The sequence below is a fragment of the Pleurodeles waltl genome, chromosome 5 (assembly GCF_031143425.1).
Source record: "Pleurodeles waltl isolate 20211129_DDA chromosome 5, aPleWal1.hap1.20221129, whole genome shotgun sequence".
Lineage (NCBI taxonomy): Eukaryota > Metazoa > Chordata > Amphibia > Caudata > Salamandridae > Pleurodeles > Pleurodeles waltl.
Window position 1 is genome coordinate 1,840,476,345 of NC_090444.1, and position 13,753 is coordinate 1,840,490,097.

At 44.8% G+C, this 13,753-nt stretch overlaps 1 protein-coding gene across 1 annotated transcript in view; it reads left to right on the plus strand.

Annotated features, from left to right (window-relative positions):
- Positions 1-13,753, plus strand: part of DNAH8 (dynein axonemal heavy chain 8) — a 9,979,189-nt gene that overhangs the window by 8,584,995 nt on the left and 1,380,441 nt on the right. The window contains exon 72 of the mRNA XM_069236651.1: positions 7,390-7,545. Within this exon, the coding sequence (XP_069092752.1) occupies positions 7,390-7,545 (156 nt within the window). The remainder of the gene's footprint in view (positions 1-7,389; positions 7,546-13,753) is intronic.

Below are 13,753 nucleotides of genomic sequence, written 5' to 3' on the forward strand. Positions count from 1 at the left end.
TATTCTGTCTTTCTGGGGTAGTAGGGTAACTTTACTCCTACTTTTCAGGGTCTTGGGGTGGGGTATCTTGGACACCCTTACTGTTTTCTCACAGTCCCAGCGACCCTCTACAACCTCCCACAGGTCTGGGGTACATTTGTGATTCGCATAACACTTTTGGAGTATATGGTTTATGTTGCCCCTAGACCTATGTTCACCTATTGCATCCTATTGTGATCCTACGTTGTTTGCACTACTTTTCTTACTGTTACTTACCTGTTTTGGGTTTGTGTACATATAACTTGTGTATATTACTTACCTTCTAAGTGAGGGTACTCTCTGAGATACTTTTGGCATATTGTCCTAAAAATAAAGTACCTTTATTTTTAGTAACTCTGAGTATTGTGTTTTCTTATGATATTGTGCTACATTATATAAGTGGTATAGTAGGAGCTTTGCATGTCTCCTAGTTCAGCCTAAGCTGCTTTGCCATAGCTACCTTCTATCAGCCTAAGCTGCTAGAAACACCTCTGTTCAAATAATAAGGGATAACTTGACCTGCCACAGGGTGTAAGTACCACAAGGTACCCACTATAAGCCAGGCCAGCCTCCTACAGACTCATTGGAGGGGAAGGTACACTCTGTGGCCCATATGGCTCAGCATCATTCTGACCTTGCCCCAGTACTTTGTGAATTTGGTTAGGAGACTGCACTATGCTTGCATTTGGATTGGATACTGGCCCCTGAGATCCTTCAGGATGTGGAGGGGCCAGGTGCCATAGTTGGCACACTGTTGGATTACTGACGCTGAAGGTGGTGATTAGGGAGCATTGTGTGGGGCTTTCTTGCGGGGTGAGGAGGATGCTGTCCTGCAGGGGGGAAAGTGAATTGGCCTATGTTTAGCAAGAGGTACAAGACAACACCTTGGGAGCCCAAGCAGAATTGTCTGTCATTGCATTGTGTTTAGGAGGAGCAGGAGCCATTGGACAAATACACTCTTAGATCATAGCGCTAGTTCCTTCACAGACTGGGTGATACTTCGGGCCATATCTTGGCCTGGCTCCTTAGCGGGGAGTCCCTTCGTTCACTGGAGCTCCACCTCTGGAACACCTCAAAAGAATGTCCGCAATCAGAGGGGCATCATTGAGACTTTCAGAAGTCACTTAGAAGGTGTCTTTTGCACTCCTCATCTGCCAGCCCAACTTTGCGTAAACACTTTTCTAAGTCTTATGCCTCTGCCTCCCTTGGAGGGGGAAGTGGTTGTGAACCTGGATGCTGATCTTACCCTGGAAGAGATGCTTGAAGTGCTTCGGCTGCTCCCTCAAGGCAAGTCACCGGGTGGGGATTGACTACAGCAGAGTATTTCCAGACCTTTTCTCCTTCCCTTACCCAACACCTACTGAAAGTATATCGGAAGGCACACAACGCTGTGGTACTTCCTGAAACTATGTGGGAATGTTATATCTCCATGAGGCCTAAACCAGGATCTGATGCCTCGGATTCCTTTTCCTATAGACCTTTGTCCATGATCAACACGAAAACCTAAATCCTCAGTAAGGCCCTCGTCCTTTGACTGGGTCACGTCATGTATTGTTTGGTCCACGAGAATCAATGTGGATTAATTCCCCGACCCAATACCACCATTAATTTAAGCCAGCTAACCCATGTCTTGCACAAGGTGGAACACAGAGAAGAAGACCTTGCATAATTTCTATCGATATAGCAAAGGACTTCAATACTGTGGCCATATTAATGCAGATTCGGGCCGCCATGGGGATTGGTCATTGGTTCTGCTCCTGGGCTCAGTTTTTATACAGGCCAATGCCAGAGTGTGGGTGGGTAAACCATGTTCAGAAGCCTGGCACAACAGGGTTGCCCCATGTTCGCGCTCCTCTTTGCCCTGACCATGGAGCTCATGGCCATCTGGATTCGGCAGGATATGACCCCTTAGCGGATTTCTGTTGGAACCACTACTTATCTTGTATCCTTATATGTGGATGACACTCTCTTTCATTAACTCTACTCTGCACCATTTGCTTCTGCACTTACTGGACCACCTAGCCAGGTTTGGAAAGGTATCGGGTCTTCAGACTGACTATCAGAAGACCTTGATCTTCCTGCTCAATGCTTTGTGGACCTCAGATCCTACATCCTTAACAGTTCTATCCCTTCACAGGGAGACCAACAGCTTCTTCTATTTGGGTATGAGGGTCACACATACCCCTTGAAAAAGGTTGTAATATAGAATTCTTGGGGGTCTTCGGTAATGCGTTCAATATTGGAATACTGTCCCACTCTCCCTTATTGGAAGAGTAGCCCTTTCCAAAATGGTTCTGTTACCGTGCAGCCTTTCTTGCATTCAATTCGGCCATATCCCCACATCTGTTTTTTGTCAGCTGAATATTTTGCTCTCTTCTTTGGATTGGCTGGGTGGCTGTTCCCGGATTACCAGACACATCCTGTTTCACCCCCTGTAGGAAGTGGGGTTAGCGGTCCCTAACTTGGAATGCTATTATTAGGTCTTGCAAATTCAACTTGCAGGCCACTGGTGCATGGAGGGGGACACCTGGAAGAAGACACTGTTGCAGAATGATTCCTATGCTCTCTTGCTGGCCCACCTCCTAAGAACGAAGGGTAGAGGGAACGGCCAGATGCTCTTTTTGATGCAACACAGCACAGATTTGGGAGTGCACAGTGAAATTGGTGATAAGCAGGGCTCCATTGGCCAGGGAATTTAATTACTGGGATCTACCTGCATTCCAGGCACTCACTTGCTTGCTCACATGACCCCATGGCGAGATGGAGACTGTGATACCTTAGGGGATCTCTTACCTAACGAGGAATTAGTTTATTTTGAGGCAGCCTGAGATGCTTTCACTGTGGGGCCAGGGCACTTCCTTCCACACATCAGCCTATTGGCGATCACTAGGGACATCTGGAACTCTTTTTCAGTGGCTCCCCCCATGTCCCAACCTTTCTGGACCTTTTTTGAGATGGGTGTGGAACGACATCTGGTCACCCACTTTTATAGGGCAATGTCGGCGGACTGGGGGGTAGGGCAGGATCGTTTTCTTACTAGAGTGGCCTGGAATGGAGAATTAGAGAGGGAGATAGGGGACTCACAATGGTCATGCATGTGTGGGTTAGTATGCACTGTCTCCAGTATTGCCAGGTTTCAACTCACCCACTTTCACTATCTCGCACACACCACACAGGTTACACAGGATTGATTGCTCAAGGCCCCATCAGTGCCCCGATACGGTCATCTTGCTTGGCATTGTCCCCTGGTCCATGCTTTCTGGGGCCTTGTGGATGAGAGAGTGGTGGCAGTGATGCTGATTTCTTGTGCACCTGACCCGGTTGCTTGCTTACTGGGGGATGTCCATCATGGTAGGGGCCAGAAGATGGCTTTTAAGTTTCTACACCTGCTTCTGGTTTTGACAAAGCGCCATGTGGCAATCACGTGGATGGGCACGACTTGCCCAATTCTGGACCATTGCGTAGATGATGTGGAGGAGTGGGCTGTAGTAGAGGAAGTGAGACTGAGAAAATGCAGGTCCGATGACAAACTAGCTGAGGACCTTGAAACTTGGGGCAAGTTGCTGTCTACCTTTATGGACCCCTCCAATTCAGACTGGCCCTTGAACAATAAGACTGGTAGCTCCACCTCGATATCCACATGTGGCTGACCTTCACACTCTCACTTATTTGTAGTATTTTACCCCTGGATATCTGTGGGCTCTTGGGACTAGCTTTTACACCGTATGACATTCAATATTCCCTTACGAATTGTAGTGCAACTCTGAAATCATATCCCTCTGTACCAAGATTTTTCCATGGCACATGTTTATGCTTGATTGCTTTGATTTTAATGTTTTATCATTTTTTTGATAACTAATAAAGAATATCTAAAAATAATAATTACCCCTTTGGTAAACCATTGTCTTGCATACACCTCCTCATCAGTTTGGTCAAAGTCACACTGCTTGAATAGCCATTCCCTCCTCCTTTGTTGAGCTCCCAGAATTTGCACCCTCCTCACTACAGCATAGAGTGCAGCCATTGGGAATGATTTGCAGGGCATTGTGGACCCTCTTTTACACTTAGCATCTAGTTAAAACCTGTTTCAAATCCATGGTATTTTGCGCATGCAAATAATGTCCTAATTATGAATTGTAAGGAAATGCCTCCTTGGCATGGTTACCCCCTGACATTTCACTTTTGCTGATGCCAAGTTATGGTTTGAAAGTGTGCTGAGGCCTGCTAACCAGGCCCCAGCACCAGTGTTCTTTCTCTAATTTGTACCTTTGTCTCCACAATTGGCACACCCTGGCATCCAGGTAAGTCCTTTGTAACTGGTACCCCTGGTACCAAGGGCCCTGATGCCAGGGAAGGTCTCTAAGGGCTGCAGCATGTCTTATGCCACCCAGGGGACCCCTCACTCAGCACAGACACACTGCTTGCCAGCTTGTGTGTGCTGGCGAGGAGAAAATGTCTAAGTCGACATGGCACTCCCCTCAGGGTGCCATGCCAACCTCACACTGCCTATGGCATAGATAAGTCACCCCTCTAGCAGGCCTTACAACCCTAAGGCAGGGTGCACTATACCATAGGTGAGGGCATAGGTGCATGAGCCCTATGCCCCTACAGTGTCTAAGCAAAACCTTAGACATTGTAAGTGCAGGGTAGCCATAAGAGTATATGTCTGAGAGTCTGTCATACACGAACTCCACAGCACCATAATGTCTACACTGAAAACTTCTCAGTACAATAAATGCACACTGATGCCAGTGTACATTTTATTGTGAAATACACCACAGAGGGCATCTTAGAGATGCCCCCGGAAAACATACCCGACTTCCAGTGTGGGCTGACTAGTTTTGCCAGCTGGCCACATGGGGGGAGTGCCTTTGTCACTCTGTGGCTAGTAACAAAGCCTGTACTGGGTGGGGGTGCTTCTCACCTCCCCCTGCAGGAACTGTAACATCTGGCGGTGATCCTCAAAGGCTCACCCCCTTTGTTACAGTGCCACAGGGCATTCCAGCTAGTGGAGATGCCCGCCCCCTCCGGCCACGGCCCCACTTTTGGCAGCAAGGCAGGAGGATATAATGGGAAAAACAAGGAGGAGTCACTGGCCAGTCAGGACAACCCCTAAGGTGTCCTGAGCTGAGGTGACTCTGACTTTTAGAAATCCTCCATCTTGCAGATGGAAGATTCCCCCAATAGGATTAGGGATGTGCCCCCTCTCCCCTCAGGAAGTAGGGACAAAGAGGGTGTAGCCACCCTCAGTGCTAGTAGCCATTGGCTACTAACCCCCCAGACCTAAACACACCCCTAAATTGAGTATTTAGGGCCCCCAGAACCAAGCAAGATAGATTTCTGCAACCTGAAGACGAAGAAGGACTGCTGACCTGAAAGCCCTGCAGAGAAGACGGAGATAACAACTGCTTTGGCCCCAGCCCTACCAGCCTGTCTCCCCACTTCAAGAAAAACTGCAACAGCAACGCGTCCCCCAGGGTCCAGCGACCTCTGAAGCCTCAGAGGACTACCCTGCATCTAAAAGGACCAGGAACTCCCGAGGACAGCGGCTCTGCTCCAAAGAAGAAACAACTTTGCAACAAAGAAACAACTTTTAAAGGACTGCACGTTTCCTGCCGGAAGCGTGAGACTTTCCACTCTGCATGCGACGCCCCCGGCTCGACCTGCGGAGAAACAACATTACAGGGAGGACTCCCCGGCGACTACGACCCTGTGAGTAGCCAGAGTTGACCCCCCTCAGCCCCCCCAGCGATGCCTGCAGAGGGAATCCAGAGGCTCCCCTTGACCGCGACTGCCTGCTTCCAAGAACCCGACGCCTGGTAAAGACACTGCACCCGCTGCCCCCAGGACCTGAAGGATCCGACCTTCAGTGCAGAAGCGACCCCCATGTGGCCCTCTCCCTTGCCAAGGTGGGGGCTACCCCGAGGAGCCCCCCCCCTTGCCTGCCTGCTTCGTTGAAGAGACCCCTAGGTCTCCCTTTGAACTCCATTGCAAACCCGACGCCTGTTTGCACTCTGCACCCGGCCGCCCCGTGCCGCTAAGGGTGTACTTTTTGTGCTGACTTGTGTCTCCCCCGGTGTCCTACAAACCCCCCCTGGTCTGCCTTCCGAAGACGCAGGTACTTACCTGCTGGCAGACTGGAACCAGGGCACCCCCTTCTCCATTAAAGCCTATGCGTTTTGGGCACCACTTTGACCTCTGCACCTGACCGGCCCTGAGCTGCTGGTGTGGTAACTTTGGGGTTGCTCTGAACCCCCAACGGTGGGCTACCTTGGACCCAACTTTGAACCCTGTAGGTGGTTTACTTACCTGCAAAGCTAATCAATACTTACTTCCCCCAGGAACTGTTGAAATTTGCACAGTGTCTAGTTTTAAAATAGCTTATTGCCATTTGTGCCAAAACTGTACATGCTATTTTGCTGATTCAAAGTTCCTATGATACCTGAGTGGAGTACCTTTCATTTAAAGTATTGATTGTAAATCTTGAACCTGTGGTTCTTAAAATAAACTAAGAAAATATATTTTTCTATATAAAAACCTATTGGCCTGGAATTGTCTCCTCATTTATTGCCTGTGTGTGTACAACAAATGCTTAACACTACCCTCTGATAAGCCTACTGCTCGACCACACTACCACAAAATAGAGCATTAGAATTATCTCTTTTGACACTATCTTACCTCTAAGGGGAACCCTTGGACTCTATGCATGCTATTTCTTACATTGAAATAGTACGTACAGAGCCAACTTCCTACACAAATGTTTTGTAATTTAATTCTAAATAGTGACTCATTGTTTGGAAAATACTTTTAGTAGTTTAGTAATTTATAACGCAAACATTAGACATCAGCATTTAGTTGAAGCAGTGTGAAATTTTAGGAAACAAAAATGTAGTAAGTCGTCATACTTTCTTAACAGCATATTTAGCGGTTGCTAACCAGTTTGTGACTGTTACCGACTCGCAAACTGTTTGTAACTCAAGCCTCGGGTTCCATCCCTGTGCAAACACGTGTTTCAGGGTCAGATTGTTCATGGGAAATTTACCATTTGGAAATGCGAAATGAACACCCAAGCATGTTGAATTTCACGGAATTCAGCACGTTATGCTCCATGTTCCCATTTAGGCTCAGAATAGAGGCATTTACCACGACCAGTGTATACCTCACCCAGGGCTGTCAGTATTTACTGGTTGTGATAAATACCTTCTCTCCAAACTGCTCCACTGGTGATGGTTGCCTTACTCTTTCTGTGTCTGCTATTTTAAACTGCAGTTTATTTCCATTTAATTTATCTTTTACTTTTATGGCGGCTGTGCATTTTATAAAAATCCATCTTCAGCTTTTAAGTACAACTTGTGGTAATGTGTATTTCAGGTAACTTCGCTCAATCATAAATACTTTCGTACACACCTTGAGGACAGTCTTTCACTCGGGCGACCTCTGCTTATTGAGGATATACGAGAAGAGCTGGACCCTGCGCTTGATAATGTGCTGGAAAAGAACTTCATTAAATCAGGAAGCATATTAAAGGTTTGTACTCGCAATGTACACAAATTGATAGCTGCTTTTGGTAAATTAATAGAGACTTTTAAAATTCTTTTGCCTCAGGAAATGTTGTGCCATGAATGAGGTTTGTTTTTCTTCCTGGTATTTTGTTTTCCTTGGGCTAAGTTTTTTTATTCTCATGCACGAAAACAGCTAGCTTTTAATACTTAGTAAATGTTGCCTCTTGCAGGAGACAGGACTGAAATATCTATTCATGGTAAATGATGATAATCATTGCACTAGCTTGCCAATGCCAGAAGAATTGTCTTTGCCATTGCTTGTTTTTATCATTTATTTTTTAATAGTGCGAAGTAATAGCTCAAACTAAACCCCTGTGTGTTTCAGACCGATGCACATACAGGAATTCACTTTACAGTTATGCTTTTAGGTATACCAAGCCATTTACAATTGCCCTTTTGTACATTTTCTATAGCCGCCTACACACTGTGACCCTGATCACGAGTTCTGTGTTAAATTCAGATATGAGTAGAAACTCCCATTCTGATCAGTCCCACTCGTGATGGCTTTTGAGTTGAAAGAGTCCCAGATGTTTGTGTGCTCTTATTAGATGGCAGTGACCTTACCCACTACAAACATTGTAAGAACTTGGTAAAACTGTGGCGAAAGAAAGGATATTGTACATGTAAAGATGTCTTATAGGATTAACAACGTGGATAGAGGAAGAACAGATAGAAATATTAGCTAACTTTCAAATACATGGGAAGGCTGAAAATCTTCAGTTAGAATACACCAACATAAAAAGTTGGTATACTGAAACTTTTTTGGTAGTTTTGAAGGAAATAACCCTAAAAGTCACTCCCTCAAATGCAAAGATTTATAAGCAAATACACCTAATAGACATTGAGGCCAAGGTCTATACAAAGTATTTACTCCAAGGTTGAAGGAAAGGTCCGAGGAAACGAGTTGAATTCGCAATGAACAAGGTGGTGTGAAGGAAGGTCCGCTCAACAATGGACCACTGCTTCAGCGTATGGCCATTAGCAAGGAAGTCAGTAGAAATTAAGGGGAATCTCTTTTGTTTGTATGTGAACGTTCGGGCAGCCTTCGACTTGGTTAGCAAAGAGACAGTCTGGAATATTTTAAAAGAACTAGAAATCTCAAGTATCTCTAAGTATTTTGAAAGAACTCCATAGGGGCAACTGGGCGAGAGTAGAAATGGACCACAAAGTCACTTTATCTGGGAAAATTGAAATAGGCTGCGGAAAGACTGTCGGTTGGCATCTATGGGCCAGATGTAGTAAGACGGCAAATTGCAAGTCGCAATTTGCTATGCAGAAAGGTGTCTCAGGCACCTTCTGCAACTCGCAATGGGGTCGCAAAGACCCACCTCATTAATATTAATGAGGTGGGTCGCAGTTTGCGACCCCATTGCGAGTATGGGCACTCACGGGGATGGTGGCCTGCTGGAGACAGCAAACCACCATGTCCGTGACTGCTTTTTAATAAAGCAGTTTATTTTTTCTATCTGTAGCCCGTTTTCTTTAAAGGAAAACGAGCTGCACTTAGAAAAAAAAAACGAAACCTTTTGTTTCAGTATTTTTCAGAGCAGGCAGTGGTCCATAGGACCACTACCAGCTCTGAAAAATTATTATTGTTTCCATCCCGTTTGTGACTGGGTTACCATCCACTTCAAGTGGATGGTAACTGCGATTTTCATTTGCGACGGCTTTCGCGGTCGCAAATTAAATTGCATTGCATTGCGAGTCGCAAATAGGAAGGGAACACCCCTTCCTATTTGCGAGTCGGAAATGCATTTTATGAGTTGGATCCGACTCGCAAAATGCATTTCTGCATACCGGTGAGGCTTTTACGCCTTGCAAACGGCGTTTTTCGCCGTTTGCGACTCGCAAACGCCTTTTTACATCTGGCCCTATATTATTTGCAACTTACTTAAGGGATTTGCCATGCGTTTTGCCAGATACCGCTTCTTTCTTCCCTAAACTGGGAGGTCGCCATGTGTAATGTCTCCTCCATGCAGACGATTTAGTGATAATCGATTTAATGCAATAAAAGCTGATTGCTTCCCATAGATATTGTGGATTTAAAAAGTTAACAGTTAATATGGAAAAAAACACAAATAATGTTTTTGTTACAAAAAGAAAGAATGTAAATGTTTTTTTACAACCAATTCTCATAAAATATGGAAAAAATGATCGATTCGAAGCAATTACGTTGTTATTTTCTCTCCAGTATTTTTATGCTGCTTGTGCCATAGGTCGTTTTGTGCAATTGTGTAGGTTATTTTATTTAAAGGAAACAGTATAATTGATGATATGTTGCTATTTATTATTGTATGTCTAGAGGACTATTGAGTAAATAAATGTATATTTGAACTTGAGTATAGAAGATTGTGGTGCAGTTTACAGTAGCTCAGCATTGTTTCTTTTATATTCACATCATTAACAGCTTTTATTCTCTTGGGGCACGTTTACTAAAAGTAATGTGCTGCAGCGCAGAGCCACATTTGCTAAGATATGATGCTGCTGCCCTCTGCTCCAGTGCTGGGTGTGAGATGTCTAACATAGGTTTTGTGCCGAAGGGGTGCCCTTCCAGTACAAAATACTATGCCTACATTTTTTTAAAATTGTTTGCACATTGAATGTGTGATGCACAGTGCAGTACTCATCCAATGTTTGAAAAGGTAAGAGAAACAAAAACATTTTTCCAATGCAACACATGCATCAATGAGGTATTATTTTTTGTGCAAAGCCCTGTCTACCAATACAGCCCCTGTCTATCTCCCAGGTATTGGGTCGGGGCTCCTTCCCTATGACCGGGTTTGGCAGATGGACTAACACTGTTACGCTCTCATGTTAGACAATAGCATGTAGGTAAGAATTCTTAGACTAATGATTATCTCAGGATGTTGGGACTGTTTACATGTTTTATGCCAAGGGCACTCACAAACTTTTTCCCAGGAACCAAAATTACAATCTGGTTTGTGGTCAAGGGCTGCACTGATGGGTCTGTGGGTGGGGGTGGGGGTGGTGTCAGGAGTATGGCTACTAGGTAAAAAAAAAGAAAAAACCTTGAAACATTACTAGGTAATGCTGTATTTTGAAGCCAGATATAACTACAAAACTACAAGGAGGACAGTTGGCTAATACATTTTTATTATCAGACAAAGGCAATCTTTAGAGGCATTGTATGGTAATCCTTGTTAACCCAATATTCAGCAGAGGCCCAGTGCAGCACAGGTTTAACTGAGTCTGAAAAATAGGTAGTCAAAGAAGTGTCCATATAATCTGGTACTATGCAGAGGCAGCGGCCACATAACTCAAGGGGAGGGGGGAGTTGGGACAGAGATGAGTTAAACAAAAAAAAAAAAAAGCACTTACCTTGCCTCCCTCCCTGCTGCCTCGTGATCCTCTTCTTCTGCATTCACTGCTGTGACACCAGCACAGGCTCCCCAGTAATCCTGACACTGCTTTCAGGCAAAACCTTGCATGAAAGTAGTCAGCGCGAGGATTGGCCTGAGCAGCAGTGACTGCTGCTCAGACACAGTCCTGGGATCTGTGCAATTCCAGCCCGGCTGTTAAACATAGCTGGGCTGGAGAAAACTAAGTGCACATGTGTGTTTGGCTGGCCTCAGACAGCCAACCAAACACACATGCATACTTAGTTGCACTCTTCCCTCCTCCCAAACTCCCACAGCCCAGCCCCGCCCCTCCCTGCACTGCTAGCTGAGCCAGAAGCAGAAAAATAAAACAATAGTAAACTATGTTTTAATTTTTTGCTTCTGGCGCAGCCAGTAGGGTGACACTCCTTTGCCATAGTAGAGGAGCCGCCCCTGGTACTATGTCTGAAACTGCAAGCCTTAAGAGCTGATCCAGATGTAAGTCTGAAGCTTAGTTTCTGAGTTTACTCTTCAACAGTCCCATTGCGGAAAACATACTTTCACACACATATGGTGACCCAAACATACAAATTACTTTCTGGGCCACTGTACAAAGAATAGGAAATTTGTCAGAAGACACAATGTTCCAGAATCCTTCTGGTGCATGCCCCAAAAAAGATGCTTCAAGAGCTGAATTATGCTGCATGTCTATCAGCTCTATTTGTGCTTGTGCCATTTTCATTCCAATAAGTTTAACAGCATCAACATTTCGTGCACTCACCATCCAGGGATTTTCAACCAGCCTGAACAGAGGGGTGAGGACTCTGAATTGAGAAAATCGCCTTTTGATCTCCCCAGAAATTTCCTCAATGCATTTGGAAACCTCTGAGTCACAGCCAACAGTTTTGGGAAGTGCGTGAAGTCAGCAACATCCAATTGTTCTTTGAATACTGCAAGCTTGCTTTTAAGTCAGTAAATACCATTCATCCTGGAGCACACAAGCTGTTGTTTGCCTTGCAACATCAAATTGAGAGCATTGACGTGTGCAAATATATCTAAAAGAAAATGGAGTGTTATAAGAAATTTTACATTCTTTATTCTTGGGAATAATTGACCTCTACTGTTTACAAAGTGTTAATTTTCAGGGAGCAAAGCAGTGAGCCGCTCCAGAACTTTGCCTTTGCTTAGCCATCACACTTCAGTGGGCATCAAGAGGTCTGTATATTCAGCTTCAGAATCCTGCAACATAGCTTTAAAAAGTCTATGATTAAGGGCTTGCAATGTTTAGGACGTCATTCAGTTCTCCATGCTTTAATTTTGCACACAAAACCTCTTGATGAATAATGCAGTGGTAGTCTATCACAGTCTGTCCAGTGAGCTTCTTTATAAGTAGATATACAAAGCCTTTGTCATGGCCTACCATGGCAGGAGTCCCATCTGCTGTGATGCTGAAAAGAGTGTCCAGTGGTATGTGAGGTGTTTCAAAGTAGCTGCAGATGCTGTCCAGTATATCTTATCCTCTTGCGTGCCCTTGCAGTGATAGAAGGCACAGGAGCTCTTCTTTGGGATGAAGTGATTTGTCCAAATACCTCACCCAAACTAATAACTGGCCCACACCGCCTATATCTGTGGACTCATCCATGGTAACGCTGAAGAACGGTTTCTTCACCAGCTCTGCCTCTGTGAATGGCTTCTTATGTTTTGCAAGCAAGTAGCATATTTTGAATGTTGCTTCAGTAACAGCCTTAGATTCCTTAACCTGTGAAACAAAGAGCTTCTGCTGGGAAAGAAGCGATTGCTTTAACGCTGCCCCTTTTGCAGAACGCAGGTTTGTGTGCAATGGGAAGTTCTCAGTATATCCTGTGTGGCGAGTTTTGTAGTGCTGCTCCAGGTTATACCTCTTAAGAACAATTACTTTCTCTTTGCAAAGCAAACAGGTTCCTTTCTCTTTTGGCCATTCAACAAACAAGTACTCTTCTTCCAATGCTGCCTGGAATGACCTGTGTTCACTATGTATTGATAAGGGTCGCTTGCAAGGCTTGGTAACTGGACTGTAGGCCATTGCAGAGCTCTCCAGCGGGTTTCATACTATGCAATAAGTAACAAGGACCAGGAATTAGATTTCCCCCACACGATCGATGGACCGACGCCTCCGCATGACAGATGGACAGCTGCTACCCGACGAAAGATGGACCGATGGCGCTCCACAACAGATGGACCGACGTCGCCTCACGACAGATGGACCAACAACGCATCTCGCTACAGACCTCTTTGAGCAACACCAAAGTAATGTTTTGTTTAAACATACAAAGTGATGTGTACAAAAGATAACCATGCACATTGTGATTAAACATGTAATTGTTAACAAACATGGTCCATTCCCAGAGAAGCATGTTATGAAAGGGATTTTTTGCAATTATGCCTGCACCTTGTTAGGCATCATATTTTGATGGTTAAAAGGTACTCCACTTGGCCACTTCTTTGAAGCCTGTTTGATGTTGGGCACACGTGACGTAATGTTAGAGGGTCCCTAAAAGCCTTCTTAGGTTTCATGGGCCCTGATGAATATTTCTAATGCGATACATGAATGTACCCCTTATAAATACTATTTCCTTCAGTAGCTGCCAGTCTCAATATGTGTCTGTGCTATTATGCAGATATATTCATGTGTGTTTATTATGTATTCCATATGTCCACCAACTGTGCTACAACTGGACAGGCATCAACATATCATTGCACATTTGTTAGTTGCATTACCGTGCAAATATATGTGTTACTGTTTAATGTATACACAAAATAAATATGGAAAAATACTGGTGACTAAAAAACGAATAT